Source organism: Cynocephalus volans, chromosome 10 (assembly GCF_027409185.1).
Source record: "Cynocephalus volans isolate mCynVol1 chromosome 10, mCynVol1.pri, whole genome shotgun sequence".
Classification (NCBI taxonomy): domain Eukaryota; kingdom Metazoa; phylum Chordata; class Mammalia; order Dermoptera; family Cynocephalidae; genus Cynocephalus; species Cynocephalus volans.
In genome coordinates this window covers 1,921,836-1,936,906 of record NC_084469.1, presented here as the reverse complement: position 1 = coordinate 1,936,906, position 15,071 = coordinate 1,921,836, and the positions used below count along the sequence as shown (strand labels likewise).

The window sequence follows — 15,071 nt, the reverse complement described above, 5'->3', positions numbered from 1 at the left end:
GAATGGGAGTCATGAGAGAGGATTGGAGTGAGACCTCCAAGAGGGCGTAGAGGAAAAATAAGGAAGCCCCTTGGGGTCTTCAGTGTTGTGGGACAGGCAGAGGGAAAAGAGCCAGCAAAGAGAAAGAAGGAATGGTTAGTGAGCGGGAGGAGAACTCCTTAGGAATAAAGATGTTCACCAGAGAAGAGAGGAAGCTGGCATATGGAAGAGAAGACTTTGCATCAGGTGCTGGTCCAGCCACTTTGAACAAGTGTGCTCAACCAGATTGCAGAGGGTGAGGGAGGTGAGAGTAGGTGGTGAAGGACAGGCGGAGAATGTACTTTTCTCTCTCTGTGAAAAGAGAACAACAGTACTCATTGAAAGGCAAATGCGGAGGAGGTTCCACGTTTTCTTTGGTTACACATTTTAGAGTTACATTTTTTTTAACGGTAAGGATGTACCTCCCAACATCTAATTGAAATCTGCTGTTGTAAATTTTGTACCTAGTCCCAGTTTCCCCGTAGACTGGGAAAGATAACGTATAATTTTATTTTTTCACTAGTTTTATTGAAATATATGTATTTTCTTTTGTGTAAGTTGTATTTTCTTTGTGTGGTTTGATGAATTTTGATAAACATATACACCTGTGTAGCCACCACCACCATTAGGAGGAGAAACTAATTTTGATGTATGTGCTGATGTTTCCACAGGAGCACAGTGGTTCCACTGTGCCCTCTATTTTGAACAGGATGCAGACAAACCAGACTCCCCCAACCTATAACAAAACCAACAAGTTCACATGCGGCTTTCAGAACATAGTAGATGCTTATGGAATTGGAACTTACCGAGAGATAAATCCAGGTGAAAAAAGCTTGTACCTTTTTCCTCTAGGGGTTTTTGTTTGTTATTTCTTTGAACACCTCCCTTTAAATGCTGTTGAACAACTGGCTTCAAACTAAAGATGTCAAGACCTCAGCTCTCTTGCAGTTCCTGTGAAGAGGTGCCTACTTGACATAAGGAGTGGGTTTATTGCTCCTTGAAGAGCACATTGGATTGGATTCTTCCATGTGCCCTCACAGCCATAAGCACCTGGTCTTCTCAGGCAAACCATTTGCAGGAGCTGTTGTAAGCAAATGTTTTTTCCAAGATATCTGATGTTTTAAAGTGGCTTCTTCCTGGCTTCCCTGTTCCAAGGTTAGGCCGAGAAAATATAGCAATTATTGACCATGTTAGGCACAAGGCAGATTTCTCCTCTGTTTGGAGAGTTAATTATTAAATCAAGAGTCTGAGGATTTGTTTTAAGCTGGATCCTTATGCAGGACCTGCTTTGCTCTGGTTCTGGGCTTTCCTCCATGAGTTGGTAGCTTTATTTAGCTGGGAAATGGTTGCCGCACAAAGAGAGACAGCTGGCCTGACCCAGGAGCAGTGTCCCAAGAGTTAGGAAAAGGAATTGAAGAACAAACCACAGTGTTCCCAGGGCTACACCTTCGTTTCCCATGTTCTTTGTTTAACATGTTAGCAGGGGGCCAGCCCGTGGCTCACTTGGAGAGCGTGGTGCTGACAACACCAAGTCAAGGGTTAAGATCCCCTTACCGGTCATCTTTTTAAAAAAATAAAAATAAAAATAAAATGTTAGCAGTAGCTCAAATTCCATCAGCTGCTTTGTGAGAGTATGTAGATCCTTCCTATCATGCAAGATTTTCCCTGAGAGTCCATGTGTCTGGCAGCCTAAGAAGAAATCACTGTATATTGACCTCAGAGTATGGAGAGGAATGGGATATTTGAGGAATTGTTGCAGTTTTATGTACTTTGTGTGTTTCTTTGATATCTTTCTAGCTCCATATACTATCATCACTTTCCCTTTTCTATTTGCTGTGATGTTTGGAGACTTTGGCCATGGCATTTTGATGACCCTTTTTGCTGTGTGGATGGTGTTAAGGGAGAGCCGGATTCTGTCCCAGAAGAATGAGAATGAGGTAATGGTTTAGTTGCATCTGCGTTGGACTGAAATTTTATAATCTCTCAAGCATTCATTGTGAAAATTATGATCTGGAAGTCTTTAATCCATGAATTTATTGAAAGGGAATAGAGAAGTTACGGTCATTTTAACACTAAAGAGGCCATGTGCTGTGAAAGTGGGTTTCTCATTAGCATTGTATTTTGATCTTTGTACTTCAAGCTCTCTGAACCGGATGTAGTAAAGTAGCAGAAGAGGAAGGGGCTAGCAAGTACTAAACCTTGTCACAGCACGAGCTGCAGTGAGTACATTCTCACTCCTTCTTTCTTCTCATTCCCAGATGTTTAGCACTGTGTTCAGCGGTCGGTACATTATTCTATTAATGGGCGTGTTCTCCATGTACACTGGCCTCATCTACAATGATTGCTTTTCCAAGTCTCTTAATATCTTTGGGTCATCCTGGAGTGTACGGCCGATGTTTACTAATTGGACGTAAGTTGCAGAAGAAGCTAAGACTTAAAGCTTATTTCTTTCATGTTCAGCTCTGATTTTTAAATGGTTCTTTAGGAAGTGGTTAACATTGTCTCTGTTTCAGAAGCATGCAATGTCTCCTCTTATTTATTTTTCAACCTGTGCAGTGTTTTGTGATTTGTTGAGCAAGTATCAAGGAACTGAGACTATACATTTAAGTGCATTTATTCTTTTTCTAAATTAGAAGCAGATTCCCCAAATTTCCTACTTGGTTGTGTGTTTGTGTTTAATTTTTTTTTTTTTTTTTTCTCATCTGTGATCCCTTCTCATTCTCCATCACTATGAAGGTCTTCAAAAAGTTCATGGAAAGGTTCGTTGTTTTTTTTTTTTAAGATGACCAGTAAGGGGATCTTTTTTTTTTTTTGTCGTGACCAGCACTCAGCCAGTGAGTGCACCAGTCAGTCCTATATAGGATCCGAACCCGCGGCGGGAGCGTCGCCGCGCTCCCAGCGCAGCACTCTACCAAGTGCGCCACGGGCTCGGCCCCCAGTAAGGGGATCTTAACCCTTGACTTGGTGTTGTCAGCACCACGCTCTCCCAAGTGCGCTAACCGGCCATCCCTATATAGGGATCCGAACCCGTGGCCTTGGTGTTATCAGCACCACACTCTCCCAAGTGAGCCAGGGGCCGGCCCTGTATTTTTTGATTCTATTTTTCTACAAACTTTTTGAAGTACCCTCGTAGTCCCTCCTCTTTTATTGAAGAGACAAGATAGCTGTAGTAATTTCTTTGGGGGTCAGTTTCTGGGCCCCACAAGTATGCCTTTCTTGATCAAATATAAATGTGCCTTTTCTCCTAACATGGTTAGGGATGAGACACTTCGGGGAAACCCTGTTCTCCAGCTGAACCCAGCCGTCCCTGGAGTTTTTGGTGGACCCTACCCTTTTGGCATCGATCCGGTAAGAGTACTTCTTTCCTACATGGTAACCCTGAATTTTTTAACTGTAATCCCCAAGTGAGAGAATTAAAGTGAAGATAGATAGTTATTTGGTTTTTAGTTGACATATTTTTGAAAAACCTCAGTGTATCTGTTTAGAGCACATTGAAGCCATAGGAGACCCAAGCGCCTTGGGGAGCCACAGATTTTTTCCTGCATCTCTTGTTTTTTCATTGTACATGTTTATGGGGTACAATTTGTTTTTTCAATACATGCATATATTGTATAATCTGTCAGAATAGTTAGCATATCACCTAAACATTAATCATTTCTTTGTGGTTATAACCTTCAAGATCCTCTCTTCTGGCTATCTTGAAATACGCAGTACAATATTATTAGCTATTATCACCCCAGAGCACCAGAACTTATTATTCCTATCTAACTGTAACTTTGTAACCTTGTACCAATCTACCAGCCTTTCCCCAGCTGCCCCCTCCCTTCCCCGGCCCTGCTAATCACTATTCTACTCTTTATTTCCCTTTCTTTTTTCTCTACTTTAAATTTATTTTTCTTAATTGACTCATGATAATTGTATATATTTATGGAGTGCACCATGATAATTAAGCCATTCATACTGTGTGCAGTGATCCTATCAGGGTGCTTAGTATATCCATCATCTCAAACACTTGTCTGTTCTTTTTTTATTTTTTCCTTTTTGTCCTTTTTGGTGACTGGTAAGGGGATCACAACGCTTGGCTTGGTGTCGCCTGCACCGTGCTCAGCCAGTGAGTGCACCTGCCATTCCTATATAGGAGCCGAACCTGCAGCGGGAGCGCCGCTGCACTCCCAAGCGCTGCACTCTCCCAAGTGCGCCACGGGGCCGGCCCATGTCTGTTCTTTGTGTTAGCAACATCCAGCATCATCTTGAGTAGCTATCAAAGACACACAGTACTTTGTGGTTAACTGTATAGTCTCCCTATGTTGTTATAGAACACTAGGTCCCATTCTTAAGACCCATCTCTCTAATGTTTCGTATCCACTGACCACCTTCTCCCCGCTCCCCTGTCCCTCACCAGTCTCTTGTAACCATTGTTCTACTCTCTACTTGTATGAGATTAACTGCACTACTTTTCTATGAGATAGCTAATAACATTGACTCTGGGAAAATTAGTTTTCAAGACTCCTTCGCAGTTCTTAATTTATTTCTGTTTAACATAGTTTTTTTTTTTTTTAGCAGATATTTTAATAAAGCAAAAAATCTCTTTCCAATAGATTTTAGACTTTCATTCTTATCTTTACATACTTTCAAAAACTTATCCCAGATTTTTTTTTTTTCAAATACTTAAGCAAATTAAGTATGATCAAATCTTTTTTATTGTGTGTTTAAAAAAGGAGTGGGGGCCAAAAATTTAAGAATAAGCATTAAACAGTAAGGATTACAAAATTCCAGAGGAAAAACAGATCACTGTGGGCCAGAAAGACAAAGGTTTTCTTTAAAAAATGGGAATTACTCTGGCCTTTAAAAAAATTTCACGTTGGTATAAGTAAGGAGAAGTGTGTGCAAAGGCATAGAGATGGGGAAGTACAAAGTTAATTATTTTAATTATCACAGAAGCTAATGTTTCTGAAATGCTTTCTGTGGACCAATTGCTAACCCTCAGCATATCTGATTTAATCCTCAAACAACTATTTTTTAAACAGATGATGTTTTAGTCCATTTTGTTTTGCTATAACAGAATTCCCGAGACTGGGTAATTTATAAAGGAAAGAGGTTTATTTGGCTTACGATTCTGGGACAGCTGCATCTGGCACGGGCCTCAGGCTATTTCTACTCATGGTTGAAAAGTGGCAGGCAGCTGGTGGGTGCAAGCAGATCACATGGCGAGAGAGGAAGCAAGAGAGAGAGAGAAGGTTCCGGGGTCTTTTTAAGTAACGAGCTCTCACGGGAACTAATAGAGCGAGAACTCACTCATCAATCCCCCTCCCCCAGGGAGAGCCTTAATCCATTCATGAGGGATCTGCCCCCATGACTCAATCAGTTTCCAACACTGCTGCATTGGGGATCAAATTTCCACATGAGTTTTGGAGGGGACAGCACATCCAAACTCCATCGATGAATACCATTTTTCCATTTGAGAATTCTTTGTAATACCTTTTTGTTTTCTTGTGCTGTGACAGATTTGGAACATTGCTACCAATAAACTGACCTTCCTTAACTCCTTTAAGATGAAGATGTCTGTCATCCTTGGTATTGTCCACATGCTGTTTGGAGTCAGCCTGAGCCTTTTCAACCATGTGTGAGCCACTCTGTTTTGGTCCTAAGAATGTGCATAGTTTAGATAATGTTTTTGCCTAATTCAATCATAACATCTTTGGGATGGGATTAATAACTCAGAACTCCATTCTGTGTTATAGAAGTGCTTTTATAAATCTCATGATCTCAAATAAGTCTTAGTATTAGTCCCTTAACCATTCACAGTTGTGGTAAAGATCTTTGAAAAAAACTTGAGCAATTTTTACAAAAATGAGTGAGTTCTTTTTCTTCTTTGATATGTAACTCATGTAAAATTATGAATTGTGGTCGTAGAACATACCAGATTTTCTAGTCTCTTTCTCATGGAGAGAAGGAGGAGGGTGTTAGTGGAGTGATTCAAGGTCCAGAAGTTGGAAGTGATAGCTAATCCTGCATTGTCTGTGCTGCCTCCAGTGCTTCTGGTTGCTGCTGCTTACAGTGATAAAGACAGAACCGAAGGAGTGTTAGGTAGAAAAATCTAGCGAGTCCTCCACTCAGTGAGTGGCCCTAGGTCTGTTCACCTTTAACATTTTTTTCTCTCTCTCCCTATTTAGCTATTTCAAAAAGCCCCTGAATATCTACTTTGGATTTATTCCTGAAATAATCTTCATGACCTCTTTGTTTGGCTACTTGGTTATCCTTATTTTTTATAAGTGGACGGCCTATGATGCTCGTACATCTGAGAACGCCCCAAGTCTTCTGATCCATTTTATAAACATGTTCCTCTTTTCCTACCCGGAATCTGGTAATGCGATGCTGTATTCTGGACAGGTGTGTCAACCCAGAGGTGGGCTGTCTTAAGTGGTTATCCTAGGTCAGGAAGCCAGATGTTTCTCTGAGCATAAAAAAGCCTTAAATAACCTTTCTCTAGTATTTGGTTTTCAGCCCCTACCTCCACATCTGCATTCAGACTATCCTCCTTAGTTTAGGAGATTTCCACTGTCATTTCTGTATCCAGAAAGGGTATAATTTATAACTGTCATCTTATGGGACAATTCTTGGGCTTTACCACATCTGTTAATTACTTGGAGAAACTTGATAGTCTGCTTCATAGATCAATAAGAAAGTACTTTTTCAGAGAAATTTGTGTTGGACTTAAAAACTGTATATTTAATTAATGGACTTTTATGTAATATGCCTTGTCCTTCTTACTTTGCAGAAAGGAATTCAGTGTTTCCTGGTAGTGGTTGCGTTCCTCTGCGTACCTTGGATGCTGCTATTTAAGCCGCTTGTCCTTCGCCATCAGTATTTGAGGAGGAAGCATTTGGTGGGTGATATTTCTATTGCTGAAAGTTACTAGACATTTTAAGATCAAGACAATTCCCCAGTAGATATAATTAGTTGTGCACAAATTTGTAAACTTTTAAAATGCGTTTGTGTTATAGCCCAGCTTGAGGACTGGGCCTGCCGAAGTCAGAGAAACATGTATTTGCTGCTCAGACGTCTGGATTCACCTTTGAGTAGCTGTGGTAGAGAGAATAAGTCATAAGTTTTTACCTTTCCTGGTCATGCTTTGCTCATGCTGTGCTTGGCAAAATCCAGACCTGGGCCTGTTTAGATGCGGTATCAGCCAAAGCAAGGCTGCGAGAGCTGCAGATGGTGAGCCCTCTAATGTGGGTTGCCTGGGCAACCGCAGGACTGACACTGAGACATGTTCTTTTCAAATGAGACCATGCTACTTTCACCCACCAAAACATCCGCGGAAAAGGTTTCGTTCAAAGCACATTGATTTTTTTTTCTTTTTAAAAAGCTGCACACATGCGTGTGTTTACTTAATATATGTGTGCATATGAATTCTACACACACACACACACACACACACACACACACACACACACACAGTTAAATTTGCTAGATGTTCAGTATTGTGCATAATTTCTTGCTGTCCAGTAATGCTTACTTATGACACTGCCTAGGAAGACCCAAAAGCTCTTGCTGCATGACCCGAATACGACTGTTAGATGATCACTCCTGCTGGAGAGCAGCTGAGTTACAAGACCCTCCTTCTCCCTTTTCTGACCATCTTCATCCCTCCATGTACCCTCCATTCGTCCCCCCCTTCACTTCCTCCCTCTTTTATTTTCTTCTCCCTTCCTCTCTTCTTCCATTCACTATCAGGAAGGGCAACCCGTGGAGGCCCCAGTCAGCCCAACCCCGAGCCAACAGGGACTAGAGGCAGCAGCGGCTGCAACAGTGAGTGAGTTAAAACCGAACCATCACATTTTGTTTAAAGAGGCAGCAAACAGTGCAGCAGAATTTTTTTTAACTATATTGAGAGCATGGGACATGTGTGCTCTTGGGAAGTATGTCCTTGTTACTCATTGAGATGATGACGGGAGAAATTTCCACCTCTTAAGAATAGGTTCTGCTATCATCTTTACTATTGGTCTATTAAGTTTCTATTCAAATATGTAAGTACAGTCATGTCCATGGAGCAAAGTGGCTGTCATCCCCTCTCTGAGTCCTATTGTCTTCATCCAAGATGACAATTCTTGGACTCATCCACTTTTATGTCTGTATTTTGTGACCATATATTGGATGATTTTTTAGCATGGAGGTGAGAACATCTTTGTGATTCTTGAATTGCTTTCCCTGTACTTTGGAGTTCTACTTCATAGTTACTTGAACATGTAGTCCTTTTTAGCCGTGACTTACCCTCTTTAAAGTGAAAGTTTATACATGCTTACTTTTTTGTGAAAGACTCAGAGCCCTAATGTTCTCAGCTGTTGCAATAAGACCTCCATTTTCCCGTATGTCTTGTGTACGGGACATCTGGTGTAATGACCAAAGTCGTCGTCTGTCTTGATCTTTCCCTTTTCTGATACTAATTTATGATTCAGGAACAACACTTTGAATGTTAAGCATTTGAATATTTGTCCTTAAAAATATCTTAAACATCTTTTAACCAAAGTCTTATAATGTACTAATATTAAATTAATTCAACATATTCTAGGTTATGAGATTTTAAAAGTCTCACCAGCAGTGATTACTTGTACTTCTATGTTGTAGTAGTATATACTACTTTAAAGAAAATAAAATATTTAGATGTATAATCATTTCCTTCATTAGGTATTTCTAATCATTTTAAACTTGTAAAACTGCTATAGTCATTCTTTTAGAAATAGTTTAAAAGGCCTAATATTTTGGGTCAGAAGAAATTGTAAGCTTTTTGCTAAAAATTATTTTCAAGTCAGGACTTACTCTTTCCTTACCTATGAGAAAGAAGATAACCCTTAGCGCTCAGACTGCCCATTACTGATGATCTTTCCACATATTTTCCTTTCTACCAATCATAGCAGACATAAGGGTGTGTTTCTGAGAAGATCTTGATGCTTTGAAACCTGGCAGTCTCTCCTATGACAAACTCTAAGTTAAAGGTCCCCAGCCAGGAAAACTGCACATCCGTAGGGTCTTATCCCACTGTTATTTAGCCAAACATCTATTTCTGGAGAGCAGAGTGAAGGCATCAGGACGATCCTTCTATAAAAAGCACCCTGAATTCTTGACCCCAAAGGGCTGAGGATATAAACACTGGTATGTTTTTGTTCTGTTCTTTGTCCCCTTGGTTGTGTGTAAGTGGTATGTCACAGTTGAATTTTTCCTTTCTTTTTTCTACTGGTGTGTGTGTCTCATCCCCCTTCCTGTAACTCAGTCCCTGTGTTCTGAAGGGACACTAGTTAGTGTCTGACTGGGAGTTTTAACTTGTCTGCCCCTCACCTCATCTGCTGGCTGGGGAAAGCTTTGGAAATGGCCTTCTGCTTTGAGAGCCTTGAATCGTGAAGTCCTCTTCCTCTACCCCAGAACTCAGCCCAGGATACACCAGTGTCCCCTCCTGTGCCCATTCTTGTGCTTTCAGTCCACCTTTTGAAGGTTGGCAGGTGTAATACAGGTTGAGTATCCCTTTCTGAAATGCTGGGGACCAGAAATGGTTTGGATTTCAGATTGTTTCAGATTTTGGAATATTTTCAGAATACATCCCTAATCCCCAAATCCCAAATATGAAATGCTTCAAGATTTGAAACTTTTTGAGTGCTAACATGATGCTCAAAGGAAATACTCATTGGAGCATTTTGGATTTTGGATTAGGGATGCTCAGCCTGTATGTGCATGACCTGGAGGTGCCCAGGCATCAGTGGTTTCCAAATCTGACTATACATCTGAATCACCTGACAAACTTCGAATTTATTTCTTAGGATATTAAAATAAAACGCATAAGTGGAAGAAGAAATAAAAGTGACCCATAGTACCATGGCCCAGATAATCCCCTACTGGCATTAAAAAAAAAGCAATAGGTGCACTTGGCTAGAGAATACATATAGTACTAACTGAGAAGAAAACCTCCTGTGCCTACCACAGTTCTCCTCAGGGGTATTGTTACAGGTGGGGGGTTTTCCTCCAGCATCTATCTATCTGTCATCTATTGATACAAATGTGTTGGGTGGGGGGTGGGTGTGTGGTGTGTGGAGAGAGACAGAAACACATTAGGATTTATGTTTTAAATTGTAGCACTCTTCTGCGCCTTGATTTATTAGGTTTTTAAAATTTTGCTGTATCTTAGAGATTGTTTCACAGGGAATAATCACTCTCTTTTAAGGTAGCCTAGCATTCCATAGAATATTCTGTTGGATGTGCCAAAATTAGGTAATTGCTCTCTTGTTGATAGATGTGTTGCTTGTTCCCAGTTCTTTGCTGTTACAAGCAATGATTCGGGAACCTCCTTGTCCATATATCTTCATAGAGTTTTGCAAGCACTGCTGTCTCAGCAGTGGGATTGCTGAATCTCAGAGGGTGCATGTGTTTTAAATTTTGGTAGACCCTTCACAATGATTATACAATTTATACTTGGGGAAATATTTTTTAAATACAGATTTCCTGGGCCCCACCCCAAACCTACTAAATTGATCGTTTCTGGGGGTAGAATTGGAGAATCTCTATTTAGAATGCAGCTTTCAAGGTGATTCTAATGCAGCTGGTTCTCTGACCTGTGTGTGACAACCAGTACTAGAGGAAGAAGGAGAATGTGTGCCAACACTGAGCTCTGAGCTGGTCAGTAAGCTGTGGGAAAAGGCACACCCCCAATCCCCCCAACAGTGAAGCCAAGAGTGGGGACCACGGGGCAGTTGACCAGACCTGCTGGTGCACTGCTGTACTGCCACCCCGAAGGCCATTTCGTAGGAGTGCAGTCCCTGAACTCGTCTTGTTTGGCTCCCTGGACAGAAACCATGTGAAGTGGTTCTAGGAGTTGTTTCTTTCTTTTTTTTTTTTTTTAAAGATGTCTGGTAAGGGGATCTTAACCCTTGACTTGGTGTTGTCAGCACCGCACTCTCCAAAGTGAGCAAACCGGCCATCCCTGTATGGGATCCGAACCCACGGCCTTGGTGTTATCAGCACCGCACTGTCCCAAGTGAGCCACGGTCCGGTCGTAGGGGTTGTTTCTTAAGTTTTTTTTCACTCTGTGGCAGGTTAGCACTAACTGGTATCTGTCAGACTTAACTCAGTTCTGCCTGGTTTTTATAGTCCTTTTGCCCTAGTAAACTCAAGTTTTATCAAATCGAGTTGACTTTAAAATTCTGCTTGTGGCAACCCTGCTGAAGACTGTACCTGTGAAGTCAGAAGCAGCAAACACCTGGTGAGCATTTGCCCACATACCTGTGGAAGAGTTTGTGTGAACACTCCAGATCTTCCACTGAAGGAAGAGAGCCTCTTTTTTTAAAAACTCTGTTCTCTAGCCACAGTGCATGTACATTAAGCTTTTTTTACCTTCTCTGACCTAGAAAGTCCTTTGTTTCTGGACAGAGACCTGGTACATTTCTGGGAAAGGTTGCTGGAACTCTTGGGCTCCTGTTGAAAGCTTACCAGACCAGGGTACAATCACCGTGTTGTTTGGCTCCCCTCCATCTTAGAACATCTAATCTTTAGTTCCAGAAACACTTAGGCCCTTGTCGGTTTTACAGATAGCGCTGCGCTTGTTCTGAGAGTCCATTGGTATTAGCTTTTCATTCCTGCAGGAGTCTCCGTTAGCATTGATCAAGGAGAGGCTGGTGCCTCTTGATGCAGCAGGCAGAAGCATGCATGTCCTCTGAAGCAGGATGCTGTGGGACGTGTAGGCTGGGGCTGGGCTGGGGAGGCGGTGAGGGGGGGTGGGGACATTTGGTGTTTTTTACTTAGCTGTTCAATCAGTGAGCTTTGTTTCTATCGTTAGACTATATGCTTTTCTGAGGTTTGTATGTGCTGACCATCACCCTGCCTCACAGAATGTTACATTAAATCCCAGGCAAATTCTACTCTTTCTGTTCATCTGTGTAGGGAACTCTCAACTTTGGTGGGATCAGGGTGGGCAACGGACCAACAGAGGAGGATGCTGAGATTATTCAGCATGACCAGCTCTCCACCCATTCAGAGGACGCGGAAGAGGTAAGATCCAGCGGCGTGGGCTTGCTCCCCTCCCACCTCAGCTCGCCCCGGTCTCGTGCACCTACGAGACCTCACCTGAGTCTTCTCCTGAAAAGATAAAAATACTAATTAATCAGCCTGCCTTCTGGACCTCTTAGGGCACCACAGCTTTTTCCTGTGGTCCCTGTTCAAGCCCCAAGAGTTGCCCACAGAGCCCACAGTAGTTTCACTCTGTTCTTCTTGAATTCCATGTTGGCTGCAGTGCTCTGCACACAGCTCTCGATTACTAACTGCTCTCCTTGGCCGAGGCACAGCAGGCCCCAGCATCCCAGCTTTATTACCAGAAACATAGGCCACCTAGGGTAGCTTCTTCATCCTTGGTCCTTCCAAGAACTGTTCAATTACATGATTTACTAGCTGTAATCACGGGTACTTTTGAAGTCCTATCCCACCAATGTATTCTTGTTGCAGATATTTTGTTTGAGCCATTTTTGTTATTTGCCTGTGTTTTACAGGGAGAGTGAAAAATAGACAGGCCAGACTAGACTTTTCCTTAAGACGTACCTTTAAGCCCACTTTTTAAAAATCTACTCTCCTTGCCTGACCTCTCACAGCACAAAGCCTCTGAACTGAGCTGTTGAATCTCATCTATTCATGATATACTTTTAAAATCAAATAGTATAGGAGTTGAGGACCCAGATTGGACTTTTCAGTCTGGCTGACCACTTCCACTATGTATATGTTTGTTTAAAACGAAATTGTAAGGGTTGGAGTGCTTTTTTATAATATGTATCTTAATGCTCTAAATTCCTGCTGATTTTGCTTTGCGTGTGAGCTGAGGAGGTCTGCCTCCAACGTAGTAGCCCCATTGAACATTAACAGTCCTCCCCAAGAAGTGTAACTTGTGACCTTGTGTGCGGTGTGGCTTCCCACTAAGTGTAAATTTGTGTTTTCAAGCCTACCGAGGATGCAGTGGTAAGACCAAAGCTGGCTTTGCCTTCATGTTTATTGGGGCTTCTCTCTTCCCATCCTTGTGATCACTCTGCTGACCTTGCTGTATTTGGGGGCCACACACATGCCACCCATGCATCCTGCATCTCACTGGCCATGTCTGATCAGTTCATGAACCTGTGTTCTCAAGAAGCTCATCTCCACTAAGCGCATCTCATGTCGGTCACCTCTGTCTGTGTTCCATTGACTTTGCTGACCTAACACCTCAAGAATGGCTTTGAAAGGAGCTGCAAGTAATGTCTGTGTTGGCATTCTTGAAGTGACCTCCCCTGGGGGTTCAGTTCCTTGGCCTCAGCCTTCCTGTCCTTTGGTGGTGTGGTTGCTCTGCCACTGCAAGTGGCTGTTTCCTCCCTACTCCTCTGAGTGCGTGTGAGCAAAGCTTCCCCTTGCCCTGTCTGAGATGCAGCCAGCCTCTTCCTGCTGGCCTTGTCAGCTTGGTGATGCTTCAGGGTAGAATCGCTGGGCCCTTGCTTGGGGTCAGCTCTGCTTTCATGTGACCCAGGCAAGAGATAGACAGCTTTCAAAAGGAGGCTTTGCCTCTCAGATGTGTCACAGGAAAAATAATCCATCTGAGTGAAAGGAGTTTGTATTATATCAGCCACACATACAGCATAACAGAGAAAGTTGACCAAATATTCAAGCCACGTCTAGAGTAGAAGGTATTCTAGCTCAGCAGTGATTCATTTATACACAGATGTGTTCTGAGGTGGGTTATTAAAAGGCCTTGCTGCACTGTTTGCATCTTCCCCCAGAACTTCTCCCAAAAGTCCCCAGGCCTGTAAACCATATCTTCCCTTTCCTGGTTCTCCTGGTCCTCTCTATGGGGGGTAGTGGGATGTGAATGGGGAAGCCTTTGCTGTTCTGTGTAGAAACAGGAAGTGCTTGGTTTTCCTGAGGTCTGGAGGGGTCCTTTACTGGCCTAAAGGAGTTTCTGTGTTCCTGGACTGCTCATCTGTGCACAGCCGCTGGCTGAGTTGCTTGGTAGGGCTGTGGGGGGGGGTGTTCCATGTTGGTACAGAGCCCAGCCCTGTCCCAGTATCATCACTTCCAACAATACTGCTTTCTAAATGTCTCCCTAGTCAAGCACCCAATGCCATGGTCATTGTCAGAATGGTCCAACCAACTATTGTGTACTAGTGTGGTCACGTCTTGGGGCATTGGACATCCAAACACGGCGGACTCTGATTCAGTCTTCCCAGTCTCTGGCCACCCAATTCGCTCAGGATTCAGCTTCCCCTGGCTTCCTAAGTAGTCATAACATTATCTTTACCAGGCACATACCTACTCTGGTTCTCTACAGCCAAATTTAGGTAACTATGACAGCTATCTAATGATTTCAAACAAACAGTTTCTTTAAAAAAATGTCCAGCCTACTTCTAGACTGTCCCCGTTTTTGCTGGCTATGAAAACTTATTTGTCCCATGCAAGCCATTGCTCCAGCCTGGTGGAAGCATTAGTCTTTCTCCTGCAGGGTACTCAGTCCAGTTGCAAACCAGCACCAGGCTAGTTAGTTGCCTGCGAAGTCGTCAAAGTCTGGAACCACTCAATGAGGGTCAGTGACACCTCTCCCCACTGTCTTCTCACCAGGTGTATTCATCCCACCCATCCATGCGTTCACCCGCCCACCCACCCATCCATGCATCTATCTGCCTGCCCATCCATCTGTGTCCACCCACCTGCCCACCCATTCATCTGCGTTCATTCACCATCCATGTGTCAAGCACTATGTTGAGTGCTGCAGAAACTGAGAGAAGAAAGACATAGTTCTTGCCTTTAAGAATCTCCCAGGCCAGTGGTGAGACAGTCTGGGTGACAGATGCTGTGATAGAAGTGTGCCCAGGATGCTGTGGGACCACAGAAAAGGGCACCTGACAAACACTGCGGTGGAAGAGGGGCAGAGCAGACCAGGAAAGGAGTCCCTGAGGAAGTTATTCCTAAGCTGCAGACCTGCCAGCATATGTAGCTTTATAAAAGGGAAAGGCCTGCGGGCCCGTTATGTGTTAGGGATAAGCAAGTATTCAGCTCAGCTG

The 15,071-nt window shown here is 42.9% G+C and overlaps 1 protein-coding gene across 5 annotated transcripts in view; it reads left to right on the top strand.

Annotated features, from left to right (window-relative positions):
• Nucleotides 1-15,071, top strand: part of ATP6V0A1 (ATPase H+ transporting V0 subunit a1) — a 56,327-nt gene that overhangs the window by 30,411 nt on the left and 10,845 nt on the right. For all 5 annotated transcript variants that reach the window (XM_063112503.1, XM_063112502.1, XM_063112501.1 and 2 more), the window contains 8 exons: nucleotides 690-840; nucleotides 1,816-1,955; nucleotides 2,277-2,428; nucleotides 3,276-3,366; nucleotides 5,523-5,641; nucleotides 6,192-6,408; nucleotides 6,797-6,904; nucleotides 11,944-12,051. In XM_063112503.1, coding sequence (XP_062968573.1) covers nucleotides 690-840; nucleotides 1,816-1,955; nucleotides 2,277-2,428; nucleotides 3,276-3,366; nucleotides 5,523-5,641; nucleotides 6,192-6,408; nucleotides 6,797-6,904; nucleotides 11,944-12,051 — 1,086 coding nt within the window. The remainder of the gene's footprint in view (nucleotides 1-689; nucleotides 841-1,815; nucleotides 1,956-2,276; nucleotides 2,429-3,275; nucleotides 3,367-5,522; nucleotides 5,642-6,191; nucleotides 6,409-6,796; nucleotides 6,905-11,943; nucleotides 12,052-15,071) is intronic.